The sequence below is a fragment of the Heterocephalus glaber genome, unplaced genomic scaffold (assembly GCF_053883595.1).
Source record: "Heterocephalus glaber isolate CG9 unplaced genomic scaffold, H.glaber_assembly_v1.0 deba00000676, whole genome shotgun sequence".
In the NCBI taxonomy this organism is placed as follows: domain Eukaryota; kingdom Metazoa; phylum Chordata; class Mammalia; order Rodentia; family Bathyergidae; genus Heterocephalus; species Heterocephalus glaber.
In genome coordinates, this window is record NW_028258156.1 from 5,573,884 (window position 1) to 5,598,295 (window position 24,412).

The 24,412-nt window shown below is 40.2% G+C and overlaps 1 protein-coding gene across 8 annotated transcripts in view; it reads left to right on the plus strand.

Moving 5' to 3' along the window:
• Positions 1-24,412, plus strand: part of Osbpl3 (oxysterol binding protein like 3) — a 204,426-nt gene that overhangs the window by 169,091 nt on the left and 10,923 nt on the right. For all 8 annotated transcript variants that reach the window (XM_087206645.1, XM_087206642.1, XM_087206641.1 and 5 more), the window contains 6 exons: positions 9,010-9,073; positions 11,949-12,027; positions 13,017-13,161; positions 17,679-17,826; positions 19,987-20,113; positions 22,076-22,198. In XM_087206645.1, coding sequence (XP_087062771.1) covers positions 9,010-9,073; positions 11,949-12,027; positions 13,017-13,161; positions 17,679-17,826; positions 19,987-20,113; positions 22,076-22,198 — 686 coding nt within the window. The remainder of the gene's footprint in view (positions 1-9,009; positions 9,074-11,948; positions 12,028-13,016; positions 13,162-17,678; positions 17,827-19,986; positions 20,114-22,075; positions 22,199-24,412) is intronic.

Here is a 24,412-nt window from a genome sequence, read left to right on the forward strand (position 1 = left end):
AGGGAGGTGAGGGGTTAAATCAGTAGTTAAGGGGATAAGATAATGTGTCTGATTCAAATTCAACTGGGCTATTTAAGTACTGAACCTAAAATGGAAAGAAAATATAATTTTGTTACCATGGTATTATACTCACTCTTGTGAGGGAAAAAAAAGGATCTAAAATAGCCCCAAGCTGTAGAAGACAATCATGATAGGATGCAGAGGCCTAAGAAAAGAATAGTGCTGAATCTGGCGGCGCACGTCTGTAATCCCAGCACTCTGGGAGGCTGAGGCAGGAGGGTCACAGGGCAGAGCCCAGCCTGGGCAGCTCAACACTTTAGCAAGACCCTGTCTCAAAATAAAAAATAAAAAAGGGGCTGGGGATGTAGCTCAAGCCAAAGGCTCTGGGTTCAATCCCCAGCACTGCAAATAAAAGAAAGAGAGAGAAGGGAAGAGGGAGGGAGGGAGGGAGCTAGGGTTACAGACTTCTGAAGGACTAATGTAATAAATGGAGCAGGGCCCCCAAATTAATATTTTTTATGAAATTCCACCCCAAGAAAGACATTGATGGAAATCTTATCTCCAAGCTAAAGGATCTGAGAGACACAGCAAGGCCTTTCAGCTGGATTTTCTAGATAACAGAGTCTGACTTGAAAGTGACAGCTCTCTCCTCCATGCCCCAGGACTGTGTCACTTTGTGGTTTGAGGTTATGTGGATGTTGGAGGTGGTAAGTGTCCGGGACATGAAGTAATTGCTGCTTCATAGAGTTCAGCTACACAGAAACTTGCTTCTCTATGTTGTTTCCCATCCTAAAAACCTAACATAATACCAAAGCTACTCATGGTCAGAAACCAGAGAAAATATTCCTTGTTCAGATTTTCCTAATTACAATTAAGTACTAGGTTTGTAGACTACTTTATGCTTTCAGACAAGCACGTAATCTTATTTGGACCTCAAAAATGCCCCGTGTAGTAGGCGTTTGAGAAAACTGAGGCCTATAAGCAAGGAAACCCAGGCCTCAAGAATCAGTTTCGCAGTGCCCAGACTAATGCTGGCCTCAGGCCCCCTGTAGTGTTCTTTCTCCCTCACCCTCTTTTGGTCTCTTGTGCAGATTTAGTTACTGTACTCAGAGCTACTAAGATTTGCGGGCTGTGAATGTAAAAATAGCCTTTTTGTATACTGTTCAGAAGAAATTTTACCTGTCACTGTCACTTAACCCTTTCATCCTGCACACTGACATAGGACTTTGTTCTCAACTCCCATTGAGAGTGAGCGTGGCCTTTGTGAATGAGAAGCATTCAGGAAGAAATCATAAACATTCCTGTCCTCTGTTCTAACCTGTGGTTACTCCACCTTCTCGAGGCTGTCCTGTGTGCCAAGAAATGACACAGTCTTGGCTTTCTGAGTAGGCCCAGGAAAGGGGCAATATAGAGAGAACGGCCTTTCTTTCTTTCCTTTGTCAAGCACTCCATAACCTGCCCATGGTTACTCCTTGCTGGCTTTCTCCTGCTGGCTGGTAGAGCAAACACACTGGTTTTGAGCTTTGTGGAAGGAATGCTTGGGTCAGAAATCATTTCAATTAGCTCTGCTGCTTTCTCCATACCTTTGAGAAAGGTGTGGGTTGAAAATATATGCAAGTAAGCTACTACCTAACAGCAGCTTTTCCTATGTAAGGTACATGGGACTTAAGTTGTCAGATGCTTGCTCAAGTAATTTTAACCATTCACTTATCCAGCTGTATACATTTGATAGTTTGTGTCAGTCACTGAATGCAGTTAGTAAAAGTTATTAAACATTTTTTGAAAGTTACTGAAATGTTAGAGATTCAAAGGAAGTCTTTTTCTCTCTTTCTCTATGGGCTCAGCATGTTCTGCTTTTCCGCTGCTCATTTGGAGAACTCTGAACATACTTGCACAGATTTATTTTTTAAATTTTTTTTTATTACTTAAATTCTTTTATTGGTACATTTTAGGTATACAACACATTTACATTTCTCATTGGGAATTGTACCATTACATGATGCACCTTGGTTCTTATTTTTTCCCCATTCCTAGCCCTCCCTTCACCCCCTCCACCCTTCCCTATTTACAAAGACTTTGTTTTCATTTTTCCATTTTCTCATATTAATTCCATTCCCTTCTTTCCTTTCCCCTACCCCTCCCGCTTCTCCTTCCCCTTTGCCCCTTTTCTTCCTATTTCACAGTATCTATTATACCTTTTAGTCCTTATTTACACTTTCAGTTTCTCACACTAGAGATACTATTCGGTATTTACACGTGTGTCCCATTTATTTCACTTAAGAGTATCGCCTCAATGTGCATCCATTTAGCTATAAATGTCTCTAATTTCTCATTTTTTATGGCTGAATAGTCCCCTATTTTATAAAAAACCCCCACATTTTCTTTATCCAGTCTCAGTTGATGGGCATTTGGGCTGCTTCCAAGTTTTAGCTATTACAAATTTTGCACAGATTTATTAATGTCATGCTTATCAGCTCTCTCCTTGCACAGTTACAGCACCTCTCTGAATAGTTCTTTTCTCCAGCAGATAGTTATTTGCTGCTGATCAAAGTTGCAACACCTTTAAAGACACTATCCGAGGGGAAATTCAAGCTGTCCAAATAAAACTAGCAATAACTCAAATATAAGGTAAAGAAGCCATTGCTCCCAATGAGAAATGTAATTGTGTTTTATACCTAAAATGTACCAATAAAAGAATTCAACAAAAAAAAAAGAAAAAAAAAGAAGCCCTTGCTTTGTGGTTTCCTACATTTCTAGGTCATCATTTAATGCGTTCTTGTTTTTGTTTTGCAAGACACCATGTGTTTATAAGTGATAAACTTTGAACTTTGCCAACTGCATTCTCCCCCACATCATGCAGTCTCCTTGGCCTCATCATTAATAACCCTTTGACTTACAGTTCACCTCCTATCCATCAGCAAATCCAGGGGTTTCTCGTTAGAAGCCTTCCTTTCCAAAGCAGCCATTTCACTCCCTCCTCCCTGCTGCTGACTGCCTGGCCCAAACCATGGTAATCAGTGACAGAGACTGTTGCCCTAGACTCCTTAGCTGGTCTCTTGTTTCCATAGCAAAGTCCTTGCCCTGCAAGCAGAGTGCTTGAAACAGAAGCAACATCTCTGTGCCCTTCCACAACTTCACAAGTCACATGGAATGAGATCCAGAGTCCCGAGCTATAAAGCCCTTCCAAGCCCAGCCTAGGCACCATACCTTCCCCCACTGAGCTGCAGCCACACTGGCCTCTTCATTTCTTCTGATTCAGACTGAGCATTTCCAGTCCTTGGCAAAGGCGTGTCTTCCGCTGGAGATGTACTTCTCCCGAATATCTGCATGGTTAGCTTCCTTAGGTCCCTTAGCCTCCAAGGCGATTTCCACCTGTTGGGAATCGTACTGCTGCTCTCTGGGCTCTATCCTCATGCTTTGCAGTGTCTTCCCAGCTCTTGCTCTACTGACAAGCCGGGTGCTTATTTATATGTTGTCTATCTCACTGTTGCTGCCTAACAAGGCCCTTTACTTTTAGTAATGACGGAAATTAAAAGTAAAGCAAAGGGCCGGGGATTTAGCTCAGCGGTTTTGCCACTTGCTGCTCAAGTGCAAGGACCTGAGTTCGATCCCCGGTACCAAAACAATCAATTAATTAATTAATTTAATTAAATAAAAGTAAAGCACAGATTTATAGGAAAAAGCTTTAATTAGAAAATAACAGAAAATAATAAAGAGCTTTAGTTCGAGGAGCTGACAAAGGTCAGGCTGGCCCTTAACAAAGGAGCATAAAACAAATAGGAAGGAGCTCCAGCTTGAGCAGCTGGAGAAGGTGCACTCTGAAGCAGGGGTCAGACTGACCTGCTCACAAGGGCAGGCGGCTAGCTTTGGAGGATCAGCTCGTGGCTTGGGATCCTGATCATTATCTCAGTTCTGGTTTCCCAGCTCTGGAATCCTCATGGTTGGAAGGGCTGTTCCAGTCCCATGAAATGACTTTCTGTCCTTGCAGTGGGTTTAGCCATGTGGAGCTCTACTTTTCCCAAAATCCAGATGATCACAGACAGGTTCAGGACAGTAGCTGGAGACCTCTGGTCCCTGTAAATCCCTAATCTCAGTGTCCCCAGTCTTGAAGGGAGCCAACCAAGATCATGCAGATTGAGAGGTGATCACCTTGCTACATCAACCTTTAAGCAGGCATTCCATAAATGATTAATGTACCTATGTACAGAGTTGAGAAGGAATTTGACCCAAAGTTTTATTTTATTTTATTTTGGTACCTGGGATCAAACTTAGGACCTTGTGCTTGCGGGGCAGGCGGCAGCACCATTGAGAGCCAAATCCCTGGCCATTGGCCCAAAGTTTTGCAGTAACAAAGGCTACAAAATGAAGGTCAAGCTTTGTTGTGCTTTTAGTTACTATTGGGCATTTGTAGGCCCAAGTGAAGAGTCATGGTTTTTAGCAAAAATGGCTTTTAGGTCACTGACTGTCCCAAAAGAAAAAACATAAATTGTGCTTTTAATGAGTAGTTGGCCAAGTGCCCAGGACTCTGCCCATCCCCCATCCCTGTGGTGGTCTCTGACTGTGTCACGACTGTCACCACTTCTGCCTTAAAATATAAATTCCACGAAGGGGATGGTTTTTGTGTCTTGTGTTTTTCACTGTGTCCACAGTGACCAGGACAGTGTCCACATGTGGCAGTCAGTAAATGTGTTAATGCAGAACAGCTACTTGGTCGCCTCCTCAGGTGATTGTTCACCTGGTACAGGTTCTCCTTTCTGCAAGGTGCCCTGCAGGTGCCAGGAACTAGGTGGTAACATTGCTGTGTCTCTGAGAAGTTGCAGGGAAAAAGTGATATATTAAAGGATATTTTTCTACCTCTGAAACAGAAAAATTTACAGAATACACCAATATTGAAATATACCTTTTCTACATCTGCTTCTCCTTTGGCCACCTACCTCTTATTTAAAATACATTCAAATATAAATATAAAATGATTGGGGAAGGGTAAAGAAAGTCCTCATATATACAAGAAAAGTCATGCATTACAGGAATTCTTAACTACCAAGGGAGCTGTATTAGGACTTGTAGAAGGAAAGATATATATTTCACCATTTAAATACTTGCATACTTAAAACCATGCACTAACTGAATGTTTAGGAACCCTTATCAATCAAATATAATCAAATCCTTATCAATTAATTCTTTGTGGAGGAAGTGATGGAAAAGAATGCTGAAAACCAGTCTAAACTGCATTTATCCAATAATCCAACAGACAGTGTCTCCTCTGGGACTGGATTGGTTCAGACTCAAATGCACCCACCCCCCTTTTTTTACCCGGGTTAAGATATAATAAGAACAGACACCTAATAAAACCCTACACTAACAAAGACACATTAGGTTTTGTTCATTATTATTTTTTCTTGTACAAAAACTGTCATTAACTAAGATAAAGTGATTAGTGATGAATTATCCCTTTCCATGGGCATTCAAGCTAATCAAAGCCTTAAAATTATATTTTCAAATTGGCTGGCATCAGTTGCCATCTTTGATGCTAAGATTTGAAGAAGACATTGAGAGCAAATATTAGAAATACAGTATTTTGTAGCCAAGAGAGATTGTCAGACCCCATTTTACAAAGGAAAAAAATGAGACTCAGAAGGTTAGAAAGGTTAGATTCAAAAGATTCTTTCTTTAAGGGTTCATAAAAGGGAACCTTATGCTGTACCCTGGCTTTGGGGACCAGAGCCCGGTTGTGAGAGCAACTGTAGAAAGTCTGCTGGAACATACAGAAAAGAGCTTTGGGCTGAGAACCAAGTGCTGCCTTAGTCATTCATTAACAGTGAAGCATGGGGCAAGTTCTTTGCTGGACAGAACCCTTATTTCCTAATTTGTAACATAAGGTAATGAAGGCACAAAGCCACCATAAGAACTAAGTGAAAATACACTCATTTAAAAAATTAAAGTTTAGTCACTGCTTTACTACACCAGTTTTTGTTCCTGGATGTATTTTATATATGTAGTCCATTAGTAGTATTAACCCTGTTTTATAGTTGAGGGAACTGAAGCTGAGAGGAATTAAGAAATTTGTCTAATGTCATACAGCCAGCAGATGACATTGCATTTAGGACCCAGATCTCTGGGATAACCAAAGCTCTCCTGCATTCCCTGACACTAGAGTAGCCTGGGGCAGATAATCTGGAAATGTCTAATGAATAAATATCTTATGTGAGGAAATAAATTTTTTAAAAAGCAAACATCTCTGGAAAGTTTTGTTAACTTCTGAAAGGCAAAGTGGTAGAAATAAACCATTCTGTAAGGCCTCTTTACTCTGTAAGGAAATAAGCAAAGTCACTGGTACTTGAATGTTGAGATTTGTTCATTCAGAAAACGTCTTTTGGACCCATATAAAGGTACTCTACTAAACATTGGTTTATTAATCTGGCACAGTGGTTTTTTTTAAAATCAAAGTTGCATTTTCTAGAACATGTATATACTTAAAGTATAGGAGGACTTTTTATAATTCACATAGACAGTATTTATCCCTGTTTATTTATTTATTTCTGAGCAGGTGCATAATTTTAATATACTGTATTTTGCTTTGTTGTTTATATTTGGCTATACCTATAAAGATGCCAAGTTTTGGATCAAAGCTATAATGCTTCCTTCCCCCATTACTGTATTGTTTTTCTGGGATGACTATAATGTAGTTTTTGATAACCCACTCCAAAATGTCTGTATTTTAGAGGAAAAGAATATTCTATGCTCCTCTCCCATTTGATAGTGGATTATGTCAAGTGGGATGGGAGAGATAGGGATTGTCTTAATTTTTTATAATCCCATGCTTTAAAAGTTAACTAGTTTATTTTGAGAGCTATCTTAAGGTAAAAAGAATAAGGGGGTGCAGAATTTTGTGATCTAAAGATCTCTTAAGTTGTCAGATTAGAAATATAACAGCAATTATAAAATTAAATTTTATAATTTAAAAATTATAAAAACATAAAGTTGAAATAATCCCCCCACCCCAAATGACAACAAAGGAAACCAGAGTTACATTATAGGAGTTAGGTTCTAAGTGCTTGAAGTGAAAATTGCCCTTAAAGATCCCATAGGATAGCTCTTGCATTTGTATGAGCAGGTGAAGACTAAGACAAAGCAAACAACAGCACATTTATGTCTCCTACTTCATATAGTGGCTGAAATTTAAGTTTATTGAATAACCTGAAATGCATACATACTGTCTCAATCGTTGCCTCTACTTTTCTTTGATCCAAGCTGGTTCTACTATAATCCCATTCATGAAATATGTCTGTGGCATGTGTGGCTCTGGATCATTCCCTACCTACAGGAGCATGCAGAAGTGGTTTCAAAGTCATGTTCCTCAGTGCTATTGAGGATCCAGAGCAAGGAGAGTGGCTCTGGGTTTGTCATTCCCACCTCCCTCCTCTCCACATACAAGCTTATTCCTGTCCATCTCAGGCAGGACTCCATTTTCTAAGATCTTGATGTGTTTGAGCCTGATACAGTGGCCCACCCCAGCTGCTAGGGAAGCTGAGACAGGAGAATTACAAGATCAAAGCCAGCCTTTGAACTTTTTTAGCAAGACCCTGCCTCAAAATAAAGAGGACTAGGGATATTGCTCAGTGGAAGAGCAGTTGCCTAGCCTATGTGAAGCCCTGGGTCCAATCCCAAATACTACATTAAAAAAATAGATAATAAAATAAAAAGTATTAGAAACTTTAGCTACTTAAAACATTATTTTAAAAATTGAAAACCATTCAGGTAAACCAACATTCTGTATTTTCCCTCTACTACTTCTCTGTCGTTGTTTAGAAAATGTCATTTAATCTTTCTGACTTCAGTTTCCACATTTATAATATAAAGGCTTTGGGCTAAATATCCTAAGTGTATGATACCTGTGCTAAAAATAAGCTATAGCAGAGAAACTTCTGGAAACACCACTACCAGCCTGGCGTCACTAGTAATGAACTGTAACAACAGAACATGTTCCTTGAGTGTTGCTCAGATAATGAGATGGAAAGGAGAGAGCATTTTCTCTAATTAGTGAACAAAACATACAATGACCCTTTGCCTGCTGGTGGTATCCATTACAGAGGATTGTCTTTTCTGGGATGTGCTCTAATTATTTGTTTACTCAAGATATTTATTTTTGCCCTTGACAAAAGATGAACACATTTTTTTCTTAGCAGTTAGCAAACATTTCCTCAAAAATTGTATGTTTAACTGTTTTTTCATTTCTTATATTTGGTGGTACAGAGGATTGAACCCAGTGCCTCACACATGCTATGCAAGTACTCTACCTCTCAGCTACATCCCCAGCCCAAAATTTTTACTGTATTTTATTTTATTTATTTATTTTTGGTACCAGGGATTGAACTCAGGACCTTGTGGTTGCAAGGCAGGCAGCGGAACCATTGAGCTAAATCCCTGGCCCCAAAATTTTATTTTTTAAAAAGTATCTTCAATGAGTTTTCTTCTGAATAACTTGAGAAGAGGTTGGACTGCGTGATGCACAGATTTCAAAAGTTAAATCTGCTGAGCTGGAGGGACGGCATTTTTGTGTTGCTTAGAAAGTGTGTGTTAAAATGCTCCTTGTCACATTAGTTAAAACGTGTGCAGATACTTTCAAAACACCTAAAAGATTTTGAAGTTAGTAAGCAGTGTCACTTTGTATGATTTATGAGTGGAAAGTCCTCAAATGTCCCTGTTTTTTATTTTACACCTTTCCAAATATGTATCTGTGTTCATCATTTGCCCTTGGGCCACTCTTAGGGAAGTTTCCAGAGGTTTCCAGTCACAGCTTTTTTATCCACCTTGGCCATCCTGAGCAAAGCAAAGCTGTCTTTATCAGGAGCGCCCTCTTGAGGACAGACTTGTTGAAGGAAACTGCACAAGTTTTCGTTCAGCTAAACATCATACCTGTATCACATCTCAGTGCAAGGGAGGAGGAATGGATTTCATGATATACAAAAGTTTGCTCATTTTTTTCTTTTTGCTCTTTGTCTCCATAAGGTCAGCCACCATCCACCTATCTCTGCGTGTCATGCTGAGTCTGGAAATTTTGTTTTCTGGCAAGGTAATTTGCTAATATATTTAACCTCCATTTCCTGGAACATTATAAATGTATTATATTCAGGAATTGCCATCAGTGCTTGCTAAGATCAAAAATGGTCCCAGGACTTGGATCTTATTAGAGAATCTGCTCCACTTGATGTTCTCACCCCTCCTCTCTGAACCGTAATTGATATTTGTCCATTATTAATTGATATTAGTTTAACTGTTAATTGGTTATTATAAAGTCTTCAGGGAGATCATTTAATTTTCCCCTTTTAAACAATATCTTCCATCTTTATCTGGATCACTAACAGTTATTTATATATTTTTTCTGTATTCTACAGCCATTTCAAATATCTCATTTATTTCAGAAGACACTAAATATTTTCTCCTATTTATCAGAGCCTAAACAACAGAGGGGTATTTTTACTTTTGATACATCTAAATTTTATTTCTGGAATCACATTTTATACTGCTGCTTTTCATTTTTGAGTTTGTGGTTTCTAAAATTTTGTTCAGTTTCTGTTTTGAATGGCTGACAATATTTCTTAGGTTAATTGATTTTGTTAAAGTCTCATTTATTCAGAAAGTTGGAGTGTAATATAGACAGAAAATATGAGCATCCTGGGTTTTTAAAGAATAAGCATGTATCTGTTTTAAAAACATCTTTCTCTACTAAAATGATAACCACCTGATTTCCTACCTGATAAGTCCTCATTTTAAAAGTACAAAAGAATATACAGTATCACCTCCCTATCTGTACCCCTTCCCTCACCACCCAGTTCCTCTGTAAGGATATGATTGATATCACCAGTTCAAAGTACTGTGATTTCCTTTCTTACAGTTTGCTATTAAAATTTAAAATTGAAGCTTGATTTGATATTTCTCTACCTTTCACCAAAACTCTCTGCAAACAATTCTCATAAGGTTTCTTAACACCCTGTTAATCTCATTGACCCTATAAGCACCCCTTTTTTTAGTTGTTTGTTTTTTAAATTAGGTATTTTTTTAATGGGGGAGGTCTTCTCAAATAGTTTCGGTGTGCTCCCCATGTTACACGTTTCCTCCTTAACTCCATTTCTGATCATTCATTTCCTGGGAAATTCTTCCTCATCAGCCTTTTCTGACTAACTCTACCTGTTTCCATAGGCCTATGGCTCTGAAATCTTGATTTTTTATCCAATTTTATATTTTTCTGCCTTTTAATTATGTTGTTTAGTCCATTTACATTTATTATGATTATAGATATAGTTGAGTTTAAATCTGCCCTCTTATTTGTCAGATCTGTTTTTTGTTCCCCATTTTTTTCTTTTCGATTAATTGAATGTTTTCTGTAATCCTATTTTATCTCCTCTGTTGACTCCTTAGCTATGCCTCTTTGTTCTATGGTTTAGTTGTTACTTTAGGATTCATACATTCATTAATATATTACAGTCTACTGTCAAGTAATGTTATACCACTTCACATATATTATAAAAAAATTAAAGTGTACTTCTGTTCCTTCTCTTCTAAACTTTGAGCTTACATATGTTATATCCCCCTATATGTTGTTACTTTTGCTTAAACAGTTCTTTTCCCCATTAGATAACAATTTTATTGAGATATAATTCACATATATACCATAAAATTCACCTATTTAAAGTGTATAATTCAGTGTTTTTTATTTTAGTATTCACAGAATTGTAAAGTCATAGCACAATTAATTTTAGAACATTTTCATCACTCTAAAAAGATAGCTCTAGCAAATACTTTCCCCTCCAATTTCCCTCAGCACCCCTAGCCTAAGGCAACAGCACTCATCTACTTGCTGTCTGTATAATTTTCTGATTTAGGGCATTTCATATGAACAGAATCATACTATGTGGCTGGGTGCTCCCCAGGCCTGCCCCCCAAGGCCCCTCCCCAGACCCTCGCACCATCCTGGACCCCAGCTCTGGCCTCCCCTGGCCACCTGCTTCCACCCCACCCCCCTGCAGCCTTTCTGTCCTCAGTCTGGCAGCCAGGGGACCTCTCCTCAGGCTTTCTGCTGCCTGACTCCTCTGTTGGTGCACCATTCATGCAAGTTAGAAAAATCTGACATCATTTATAGATTCTCCTTTTCTTTCTCAATCTGTATCTAATATTCCACTCTATTCCTACTTCTTTAATATTTATAGGGTCACTGTGTCACCCTGGCTATTACTCATTTGTCCCCTGGGTAATGACTATAGCCTCTCACTGCCTTTCATCTCTTCTTCCAATTGTCTTTGCAGGGTCTGTATCTAATCACATCAGTTCCCTGTTTATTTTCCCCCAGTGCACACAAACCAGACTTCTTAGCCAGGTTTGTAGAGCCTGCTCATTTTTGTTCTCCATCTGACTCCATCTCCATTTGTTCTACTCTTTTCTGTAGATAATCTCAGACCTAGAAGATAGAACACACTCTACTGTCATATATTTTTATCTCCTTATGCTATTTTTTCTGCCTTAAATTGCTTTTTTCTGCCTGGTGAATTCTGCATATTCTACATTCCCCATTTAGGTGCTCCCTTCTGAAAAACTTCTTCTGATATCTTACCCCCAAGCATGTTGGTCATTTCTTACTGTGGGTTTCCATTTCACCTTAGAACACACTCAGCTATAGGGTGTGTCTCTCTGTGTGGCCTACTACTTGTTTTTACTTTTGTCGGCTTTTCATGCTGCTGAACTCTTCCAAGGGAAAGCCTTTATCTTATAATTTTAGTTTTTCTGATTCTGTTTCAAGTACCCAGTTAGTGCATACATTGATGAAATATTCTCCTATACAATAATTAATCCGATTATGAAGAATTATACTATCTAGTGATTATCATTTGGGTAGACTAAGAACTCTGACTAGCTGTCCTGCTAGACATCTAATAATTGCTATATTATTTCAGATGTGAGATGGAAAAACAAATTCTGGGGCAAATCCATGGAAATTGTTCCAGTCGGCACAACCCATGTGACTCTCCCAGCGTAAGTTCTTCTGTGGTTAGGAATTTTACAGAATTTAGTGGCAGGAAAACACTTTAGAGTCAGGATGCCCACCACCCCTATGACCTGGAGAGTATTGTTTTCTTTTGAGCTGTTTGGCAGTGACGTGAAATGCTCCTCATCTGGGCAAGCTTGGGTTTTCTTTCCCCCAAGTGGAAAAGCTACTTGTAGCCCAACGTTCTCCTACTTCCTGTCAAGGTTAAGATGGTAGTTTTCTTTAACATTATTGCCCTGCCTTACTGTCAGAATTTCTTTTAAGAAAGACATGGCGTTTCTCTGACAAGGATTATTGATGCTTATTTATAAAGCAAAATGCCCATGAGCAGGGGCTCTGGAATAAGGCTGCTGAGACTCAGTGCTCGCTCTGCCCCCGTGGCCGCCTTTCTCATGACTAGTCGTTTCATCTGCGAGCTGGGGATTATAAGCCACCTCCTTTGCGGGAGAGTTGTGAAGAGCAAATAGTTAATATGCATCAAGCACTTAAAACAGCACTTGGCACATAGCATATGCCACATATTTAGTCTCATCAGTTTCCTCATAATTCTTATCTAACTCAGTAATAGCTGAATAACATCTCTTCATAAAAGATATAATTGTCAAATCATACCAACCCCCATAGCTTCCTCCCACCAACTTCCCCTTCCTACCTGGGCAGCTCTATCATGTCAACTCTGGCTCGGTTGCCTCCTTTGTTGAAGGAGGAAGTGGGTGGTCCAGAGACCACAAGCCTCTAGCAAAGCCTTCCGTGGATTCCAGAGTACAAGAGTCTGACCACCGCATCCTGTGTGTGTCTCAAGTGACTCCTTGGAGCTTGGAGCTCTTGTGTCACCCATGCTGCACTGATGCACAGTGTGGGGTTGGTGAGTGAAGAGAAGAGTAAATGTGATTTCTTTTATAAAATAGCAGTGTTGGTTTGCAGCTATTGCTGGCTTTTCTGGGTATTGTCACTCTTTCTTCTCCCTGCATTTTAGCTTTGGAGATCACTTTGAGTGGAACAAGGTGACCTCTTGCATCCACAACATCTTAAGTGGGCAGAGGTGGATTGAGCACTATGGAGAGATTGTCATCAACAACCTGAATGATGATTCCTGCCACTGCAAAGTGAACTTCATAAAGGTAATTCAGGTGGCTCTCTGAGCTCTGACCCTCGAAGGGCTGAGGTGGGCCTGGAGCTCAAAGACACAGGCTGTCTGGGCTTTACACCTTCCCATTTGTACCAGCAGACAAGCAGTGCCAGCACCCCCTAACCCCAGCCCCACCTCTGTCACCTGGACCAGGACCGTGACCCTTCCTGGGCTCTCTCCCTCCCTAACTCCCTGATGATCTGTCCTCAGTGCACAGCTAGAGGGGCCCTTTAAAAACACATCATCATCCACAACATGGTTGCAAATTGGAGACATTATCTTACGTGAAGTAAGCCAGATGCAAAAGGATACACTGCATGGTTCCACTTACATGAGGTCCCTGGAGGAATCAAATTCACAGAGACAGAAAGCAGAGTGGTGGTTGCCAGGCCTGGAGGAGGGAGAAATGGGGAGTTAATATTTAATGGGTGCGAAGTTTCTGTTTGGGAAAATCAAATTTTTGGAAAGTGGTGATAGTTGCCCAACATTGTGAAGGTCATTAATACCATTGAATTTTACATTTGGGTATAACATTCGGATGGTAAATTTTATGCTTATATGTTTTACCATAAGGAAAATTGTGCCATATCCTCCAATTGAGCTAAATCCTCCAATAACTTTTACCTTTCTCAGAGCAAAGGGCTGCAACACTACAGTGGTCCGCAAGGCCCTGCGTAGTCTGCACTACCCACTCCCGCCTCGGGCACATGCTTGCACACGTGTGCACAACAGGCACACATGCCACCTGCCCCACCCTCCTTCCTCCGACCTCAGCTCCTACCACCCTCTCTTCCTCACTATCTTCTGGCTACCGTGACCTTTTTTCTTCATTTCCCGATGCCTCTATCATTCTCCCCAGACCCTTTTGTCACCTCCCCGATCTGTCTTTCATTCTCTTTCATATCCCATTTTCTTCCAGGTTTTTATTACCATCTGAAATTAGTGTGCTGATTCTTTCTTTAACTGTTTATTTTCTGTTCTCCACACTCTCCTTGCCATCCCTGACTCCAGAAGAGCAAAAGCCTGATCTGTCTTACTCACTACAGTAGCCCTCATGCCTGGGACTGGTACTGGCATGAGGCAGAGGCTCATGATGTTCAGAGAAAATGGAAAGATTGGCCCGATGTAAAAAGTATAGAGTAGGGCCAGGGGTTTAGCTCAGTGGTGCCACCGCCTGCCTCGCAAGCGCAAGGTCCCGAGTTCAATCCCCAGTACCAAAAAAAAAAGTATAAGGTAGTCTCTTTATCTTTCTGGCCGCCTTTATTTGAGGTCTTCCATACTTCTTTCCTTCTTGGAATCTTTCTTGCACTTAAAAATCATATGTACTTCCTTTACATGATGTTAAAGCAATACCCTCCTCAAGAAATATTTGCATTTAACTAAGATCAAAAGACATGAGCCACAAGATGAGGTTTCAACTATTTGTAACCCATAGGGGACCCTAATGAAGTTGACTGCAGTCTTTATTACATAAGTCAAATTGGGTTGTAGAGAGACCTACCGCTAGTAGGTCTCCATTTGGGGCAAAATAAAAATGACCCTACCTTGAAAGCTTCACCTCAGGCTCTGCAAAAAGAAGCAAAGGGCACCCTGGAGCAGGCATCTGTTACCCCTGACCAAGATGAGAGCCCCCTAGTTTCCAATATTTTCCCAAGGAATTGTGCTCAGGCTCTGTGTCTTCCACCCAGCTGTTCTCACCCACTCAGAGCCGGAGAAGGGACTTCTGTAGTGAGGAGAGATGAACACTGACTGGGCCTCTGGTGTTGAAAAACAGTCTGAAAGCAGATGCCACGGTTGTCCGTCAAATACGGCTGGGCCCCTCTGGCTTCCCATCTAGTTGTCAACATCGGATTTTTGGGCAAATATCTCTAAGAGAAGAAATCTAACTCTCACTTCAGAATAAATCAAAGAGCCTGGACAGTTTCTTTCTCCCTCTCCCCTCCCTTCCCCTCCCCTCTCCTCCCCTCTCCTCCCCTCTCCTCCCCTCTCCTCCCCTCTCCTCCCCTCTCCTCCCCTCTCCTCCCCTCTCCTCCCCTCTCCTCCCCTCTCCTCTCCTCTCCTCTCCTCTCCTCTCCTCTCCTCTCCTCTCCTGTCCTTCTCCCTCCCTTCCATTTCTCCCTCCCTGCATTTTTATATAACTAGAAAATTCATTTTAAAATTTCTGCTTCACCTGTGAGATGCTGCTATGCCTCGCTTTTCCCGTTTTTCCCAGTCTTGGAGTAGAGAAACTGAACCACCAGGATATGCCCTAAAAATGCTGCTCAAAGTTATTGGTTTCCAAATATAGATTCTATTTCAGCTGAAAATAGTGCTAAGATTTTTAATTTATGGAGAAATGCTTTCTGTTCTTTCCTAGCGATTTTTAAGTGCAGCCAGGTAGGATAGTTGGGATATTTGGAAGGAAAAAAAAAAAAAAATCAACTCTAGGGAGTTGGAGCTCCCTCTGCTGGCTGGAGTGTGGTACTGTATAAAACTAACAGGCTGACCCGAGCTGTGCTGGGCTGAGCCGGGAGCTGGAACGTGTGAGCGTGGGGGCTGCATGGACTGCGTGAACAGCCCTTGTTTCAGGAAGAATAATAAAAGAAACTGAAATGTAAGCAACCTCCTTGATAGGTTTGCAAATGACTAACCAGTTCTTTTAGAGAAAAAAAAAGTTAAATTTCTTTTAAATGGTAGTAGAATCACAGTGTACTAAGAGCCACGGTGACAGCCATGGAAGAGCTGCGCCATAGGCGGGCCTTACAGAGCAGCCACACTGCTTGGCCCAGTGTCTGAAAGTGGAACTGAGCCTTTCATGCCTACGTTGCATACAGCGGAAGTAGAAAAAAAAGTAATTTATACAAATGTTGATTATCAAGTTACAAACTACAAATAGGTAACTATTAATTTTATTAAATAACTAAAGGTATGATTATTTAAAAAAAGAAGAAGAAAAGCCTAACCCAGGCATAAATACACACACATAGGCCAGTGGGAACAGAATGGAGAGCCCAGAAATACATCCATGATTTTACAGTGAATTGACTTTTGACAGATACCGGGAAGACACAGCGGGAAAGGGACAGTCCCTTCAATAAAATGGTGTTGGAAAACTGAATTGCAAAAGAATGAAGTTAGACCTTTATCTCACTCACACCATATGCAAAACTCAAAATGATTTAGAGACTTAAAATATAAAACCTGAAATAGTAAAATTGCTCAAAAACATACTGGGAAAAACAGTGACATCAGTCTGTACAGTGCTTTAAACAAAAGAGTGCCAAAAGCACATTCAACAAAAGTAAAAATAGGTAAATGGGATGACAGAAAGCCAAAAGAATTTTGCATGGCAAAGGAAATAATCAAAGTAAAGAAACAACCTACAGAATAGGAGGAAATATTTGCAAACTGTCCACCTAGTGAGGTAATAATATATAAGGAACTCAATGGCAATAAAACAAATAATCTGGTTTAGAAATGGACAAAGGGGCTGAGGATGTAACTTAGTGGAAGAGTACTTGCCTAGCATATATAAGTCAAGCTGGTTTGATCTTCAGCACCACAAAAAGGGGTGGAAGGAGACTTAAACAGATATTTCTCAAAATAAGTCTTATAGATGGCCAAGAGATACATGAAAAAATGGTCAAGATCACTAACTGTCAGAGAAATGCAAATTAAAATCATAGCAGGTACATCATCTTATACCTCTCAGAATGGCTGTTATCAAAAAGATAAAAGAGCCAGGGATTTAGCTCAGTGGTTCTGCCACCTGCCTCGAAAGTGCAAGGTCTGGAGTTGGATCCCCAGTACCCCCCCCCCAAAAAAAGATAAGTGTTGGTAAGGATGTGGAAAAAAGGGAACTTTTGCATGCTGTTGGTAGAAATATAAATTAGTACATAGAAGCAAAGAGTAAGGAGAAGGAGGGAGGGGAGCAGTAGGGGAGGACAAAAGGAAATAAAAATAATTTAGATGTGCTATGTACATGTACTAACTCAGCATTAGAATATACTCATTATATACTGTAAACATATACTAATAAAAATTTTTAAAACAACTAATAAAAGAAGCAGCAAAGAGTAGAATGGAAGTTACCAGGTGTGGGGTAATGGGTCAGAAATGCTGGTCAAAAGATAAAAAATTTCACTGAAACCTGAGGAACATGGTCAAGAGATCTGTTGTACTACATGGTGGACATCCTTAATAATGATGTACCATATACCTAAAAATGACAAGGGGATAATTTTTAAGGGCTCTTACCAAAATATGTGTGGTAAAACATATGTTAATTAGTTTGATTTAGCCAGCCAGCCTTCAATATATACATATTTCAAAACATTGTATTATATAGGATAAATATATACAGGTTTTTGTTTTGTTCTGTTCTGTTCTGGGGTTTTTTGTCAACTAAAAGCATGTAGAATCCAGAACTGGCAAACGATCCACAGTATGCAGCTATTCTTACTGTTCTTTTCTCTGGCTTCACTTTAGCTGGAGCCAAAGTACTACACAATAACCCCCTTTGCATCCTAGGCAAAATACTGGAGCCCTAATGCCCACGAGATCGAAGGCACAGTATTCGACCGGAGTGGACAAGCAGTGCACCGGCTGTTTGGGAAGTGGCACGAGAGCATCTACTGCAGTGGCAGCTCCTCTTCATCCATGTGCATCTGGAGAGCAAGTGAGAGTCCTGGCTCAGTGACCTCAGGCAGGGAGAGGGCAGCTGGGTGAAGCCAGAGGAAGCTGGGGGAGGGGATCGGTTCTGTTCTATGTCCCTAGCCTCTCCTGGCTTTGATCAAGGCTAGAGGTATCGGCCATCCAGCTGTCTCACTGTGGCTGCTAGGTCCCAGGTTCTTAACCCCAGAATGCAAGTAGATGGGCAGTGTGGAGGGTCTTGGGTCCACACCCAGGATTCTCTGGGGCACTCTGAAGGAGAGTCAGTGAACTGCAAGAAGTCATTCCAGAATAAAGAGCAAGAGAACAGTGTTAACTGGAAAAACAGTAACCTGGGGGTTCCACAAGAGTGAGGAGTCTCTGGATTGATCCAGTCCCATAGACCATCCTGATCTCCTCTATGATTCCAGGACACCAAGTACTTTAAGCAGCTGGGGAGAAGGGCTGGGGCAGTCCAGTGTTCTGCAGCATGTCCCTACACATTTTACCACCATAGATGAGTCCAAGTGAGGATCGCATTGTAAAACCATTCGTCTGAGACACAGCCGCTGGAATGCTTCAGACTAATAGAAAGGAAACAAAGAAAAACTCCTCTATTAGTGTCTTAAACCATAATGGTGTCTTGACACTGCTTGACAGTGAGGGTTGGTGGCCCCAGGTTGGTACCCTGGCACCTTACCCATGTCAAGACACAGACCAATGAGGGCACATCCTGCCACTCCCAGTGTGCCTCATGTTTCCACCCATGGTTGTAAAGTGGTCACCGTGGCTCAGTATCATATCCCCGCTCTACTGCATACCAAACAGAAAAGGAGGGGAGGAGAAGAGTGTGCTTCTTGTGCACCTCTTATTTCCCAGGGATGCAGTGTTTCTCAGGATCCCCAAGCACATACACCTCTATATCACATCAGACTGAAGTGGTTCCAAAGCTGTTTCTGAAACCAATCATGAGCAACAGAGTGGGCAGGAGGGATTCTGATGGAGTTAGGTTCATCCCTTGGGAAAGACACATGCCCCCTGAACAGAATCAATGTTCCCTTAGCAAGGAAGAGAAATGAATGAAGAGCATCAGGCGGCCATGTCCCCTTCAGTGAGTAGCAACCACATTGTCCATCATCACCACGGTTGCAAGGAAGCTGGAATAAATTGTTCCAGTGGTTGTTTTCCTTCTTCAGAGGCCTGCATGAGATTTTGCAAGTGGAACAGTCTCGCTCCTTTGTTTAAAGTATGTTTCACCAATGGGAGCTGCCAAACTCTCTAGATGTTATAAACCTTGACAAAGAAATGCTGTTGAAATTGTTGGTGTTGTTATTCCTTGACTTTATGTTTCTGCATTTTCTGTGAGCGTCCTTTAAAGATTCCCCATCTTTAAGAAAAACTGCTATTTTCACTCTCTGTTGATTGGGGGACTGCGGTGGCAGACCTAGTGGGAAGCTTTGGTAGTATTTTCATGTTTAAGCTCTAAGGAGGGTTAGACAAGTTACAGGGAGGACTTCTAAAGCTTCAGAAAGTAGATCTGCAGAAAAGTTCATGGAAAGCATTTATATTTGTGTGTGAAGAAAGAGAGCTGAGGCTATGGGTGGATTTTATTGGTCTACATTTGGTTTACCTGATACGTAAACTCGAATGTTTTTAGCCCGATTTTTAGTGGAATTTAAGTTAGGGCAATACACTAAAGTTAAAGTTAAAGATGTAAGCCTGTAGGGAACAAGACTGGTGAAAAGAAAAAGCAGGAATGGAAGAAAAACATTTATTTACCATTTACTATTTACAACACCATTTAGTTTCAGGAGAGTTTGACATCACTTAGATAAAAAATGGATTCTCAAGAGTGGGAGTCCTGTTGGTCAGAAAAAATAGACTCATTGTTTTTTTTGGCATATTTATTTTAATAGTAAATTACTTTATAGCTCCAGTAGTACAGAAACTTCACAACATTGTATAAATTCAATATAGGAACAAACAAAGGAAGTTGTATCTCTTTAGATAGAAGAAAACATATAGAGAAATATTTAATACCTATTTGTTAGTCAGAATATTTTAATAAAAATGGAATACTTTAGAGCTGAGAGAGAAGAATGGTAGCCATTTTGGGATGAAAAAGGTGAAGGAATTAAAATGTAATCTCAATGAAGGGCAAATAAGGGATGAATGATTTTTCTTTCAGATCCCATGCCAAAAGGCTATGAGCAATTTTATGGCTTCACACAGTTTGCATTAGAGTTGAATGAAATGGACCCCTTGTCAAAGTCTTTATTACCACCTACTGACACTCGATTTAGACCAGATCAAAGGTAAGGGTTTTTTAAAGATCTTTTTTTCAGAGATACAAAAAAAATTATTTATAAAAGTTCTATTATTAAACAACTCCCAGGCCACCAGAGGAGCCTGAGAGAGGTGAATAATGTCATCAGGAGTGCAAAGGGTGTAAGAGGACTTTAAATAATCATGTCACGGGAAATGGAGGCCAGCTTCTGGCCACATGTAGGATGGCCTTTGTCAGTGGAGTCCCATTTCTACTGAAATATCCTCCCCAAAATAGTCTTAATTTGAAGAGTTAAACTTCATACAATGATTAAAAACCTTACTGTGTATTTGAAAGAATATAAAGCATTCAGCTCCCGTGACCCCTCAAATACTAGTTTTACTGCCAATAAGTGGTGTGAAATATGATAAATTTTTAAATCTAAGTTTCCTACTCTTTAAGATGGAAATAATACTCTGTCCTCTTAGGCCTAATTAAAACTCCAAATCCAGAAGCCAAAAGAAAGAAAAGATGACTGCATTTGGCTTTATTTTTAAAAAATAAAGACCTTAGTGGCAAAGTAAATAAGAATATATACTAAGGGGTTGGGGATCTAGCTCAGTGGTTCCGCTGCCTGCCTCGCAAGCACAAGGACCTGAGTTTGATCCCCAGTAACAAAAAAAAAAAAAAAAGAATTTATACTAAGGTGAAAAGGTAAATGAGGGCTGGGGATTTAGCTCAGTGGTGCCACTGCCTCCCTCACAAGCACAAGGTCCTCAGTTTGATCCCAGGTACCAAAAAAAAAAAGATAAATGACACACAGAAATCTGTATTTATAACTCATATCATGAATTAATTCTAGAAATCAAGTAATAGATGAACCCATTAGAAAAAAATGGACATAGGAAAATGAACCATTCACAGAAGAGGAAATGCAGGTCTTTCTTAAACATACAGCTTTACTTATAATATGGAAAATGATAAATTTTAAAACCATGTGAAAATATTATTTCTGATATACTTTGAGGCAAGTGGGGCAGGGTGTTCACGCTGATAGGGATGTAAATTGCTGTAATCCCCATCAAGGGCAGTTTATAAAATACAAACTACAGATTCATCCTTTAGCCCAGCAATCTTACAGAAATTTCTCCTACAAATATACTTTTCCAGATGTAATGTATATGCAAAGCTATTAGCTGCAGCGTAGTTACATTAAAAACTAGGAACAACCCAAATATTTATCAATAGGGAGTTGTTTAAATAAATTAAGGTATATCTTGTAACTAAATATTATTTAGCTATTAAAAATGAAGATATTTATGTACTACCACAAAAAGATCTTCAAGCCGGGTATGGTGACATATGCCTATAATCCCCAGTACTCAGGAGGCTGAGGCAGGATGATGGCTATTTGTTCAAGGCCCGTCTGGATTAGGTAGTGAGTTCAAGGCCAGCCTCAACCCTACCCTGCCAAAGAACAATAACAACAACAACAACAACAACAAAACAAGAAAAAGAAGAACAAAGATCTTCAAGATACATTTTTAAGTATGAAGTAAAACAAAAAACCAAGATGAATAAATAGTATATACAGTATGCTACTGTTTATGATTTTAAAAGGGATGAAGGGATATGAATATATATTTGCATAAATATACAAAAGAATATAAAAATATACAAGAAACTAATAATGGGTTCACTGTGATAGAAGGGTGAAGGGGTATGGAATGAGATAGTAACAGGTGGAATTGGAGACAAGAAAGATAGGGAGACTTTGTCTCAAATTGCTTTTCATAGATGACATTTTCTGAACCATGTAAATACCACCATTTCATAAACTAATATATTCCCTCTTTACCTCAAAATACTGTTTCAAGAGTTAGGAGAGGGATCTTAGATGTGGAAGAGGATTTTGAATATCCAGTCTTAGACATATGAAAGTTTAGTAGTAATGATTGTTTTGTTTTCTTGGAAATAATATTTCTTCACTATTTTTCCCTCAATGTCTCAGGTTTCTAGAAGAAGGAAACATAGAAGAAGCCGAAATACAAAAGCAAATGATTGAACAGCAGCAGAGAGAAAGGCGGCGGATCTTAGAAGAAAATAACATGGAACATCAGCCACGGTTTTTCAGGTGTGTGCCTGGATCCATCAGGGGGTAGTGGCTTGAGAGGGGATACCAGCTTTCTGTAGTGCCCATCTGGAGAAAGAAGAGAAAAGTGTCCCCTGCCCCAAGGCCAGCTTCTCCATGATCAAGCCTCTGCTCCAGAAGGGCAAAACCCTCCTCTGAGCCTGGCCCAACCTTGGTGGTTCTCCCTGTCTGCCACCAGAACCAGCACCTTCCCTTTCCCACCCTCTGTTCTTTCTCTGGGGCCCTGAGGTGCCTTTGTAGAGGCAGGTCTCAGTGGGTACTATGGCCCCAATCCCAGGCCACCTGATCATATTCGTGGCTAAGCTTGGCCACCCACATGGATATTATTTATTTTAGATTTTTTGTTTTTGATGCAGTGACAGAGATAATTAACCATCATCCCACTAGTGACCAAAATGGAATTCCAAGTAGTGTAACTCTTGAGTAGCAGTTCCAATACCCTGAGGCTTGGATTTGGAACACTAACTGTTTTTTGTTTCTTGGTACCAGGGATCAAACTCGGGACCTTGTGCTTTCCAGGCAGGTGCCGGAACCACTGAGCTAAATCCCTGGCCCAATTAACTTATTTTTAAAACAACCTGCCTTCTGGGCATGGTGGTGCACACTTGTAATCCCAGCACTTGGAGAGGCTCACCATGAGTTCAAGGCCAGCCTGAACTACATAGCAAGATCATATTTCAACAAAACAAACCAAACCCATTAAGAGGTTCTTGTTTAAAATAGATTTAAATTTTTAAAAGATTTTTTAACTGAAAAAAACCCCAAAGGTTCAGGGAATGAAAGTGATTTGATGAGGGGCCCTGTGGAATGTTTCAGATGGGCCCCTCGCCCTCCTCACTCCTAGGCTAGGGCTCTAGATGGTTTTAAATTATTTGGTCTTAAAAAAAAAATCAAAGTTCAGACAATATGTAGAGGAGAGGCAAGTTTCTGCAGTCTGTCTTCCACCCCAACCCTGCTCTCTAGGCAATCAGTATTTTGTTGTTTTTGCTTTTTGTTTCTGTTTGTTGGTAACGGACAACAGAAGTAACATTTAGAAAGAGTTAGCTACTGATCTCTCAGCAACCGCAATAAAATATGTATTTCAAAACATTAGAATAGCAACAAGTCATGTTTTCTCTTTAAAACGTAGTATCTTTTCCCTCAGGGTGGTATAGATTTTACCAGGTCCTTTCTGATCCTTCAAACTCATGATTTTAGCAGTTGAAGATCAACTCACCAGAGCTCCATCTTGCAGTATTCCTAACTTTATTTAAACATTTGAAAACTAAAATAGATACCTTAAATTCTTTATTGAAAAAAGCAAGGGATAGAAAACCTTGACCTATTGATTTACTGACCAGTAGACGAGACACACATATACCCTTAGATTGGTTCTTTTTCTTTTCTTTCATAAATCATATAGTTTCAGTTTTTAAAAAAGAGGAAAATCTATACTTATAAAGATGTCTGTTACTGTATATTTTAGGATCATTAAAAATTGTAGGTAATCAGACTATCTCAAGGACCAGTTACAGAGATGAATCAAGTTGGTCTAACATGAAAGTATTAAAAATGACTTCACAAGATACCATCAGTAAGAGCACACAAATCCCAGTGAGAAGCTTATGTGGAAGAGAGCAGCACAGGTGTGCAGGTCCCAGCCAGGGCCCCACCCAGACATGAGCAGCTTGGGCCCACAGGTGGCAGTCAGAGACCCACATGGAAAGAGCTGCATGGGCAACAGCCAGGTACCATTGGTAAGTGGATGCAGACCCTAGCCAGAAGGCTGCTCGGGCACCAGCAACTCAGGAGCACAGACCCCAGCCAGCAGAGAGAAGGCCTCTCTTAGGCTTGCTGAGAATTGAAGCCCACTAGGTGATCAAAAAGTCACCTCAACAAAGGTGCAGCAGACTGCATCTGTTGAAATGAGAAGACATGTAAACAAACCTCAAAATCAGACTTCCAGATCACCTAAGGGAACTCCAAAGGGCAACGAGATGGAACAATCTGATGCTCAACTACCTGGACTCCCTGAACTGGCAACGAAAGAGGATCTGGAAAAAATGAAATCAGAAATAATTTCTTAGATAACAACAGAGATTGTGTCCACAGTGAAAGACATGATTAAAAACTAGAGCAGACACAGATAAAAAAAATAGAGGCACTGAGGAACATGATGGAATCCCAGCATAGGAATCAAATGGAATCCATAAAACA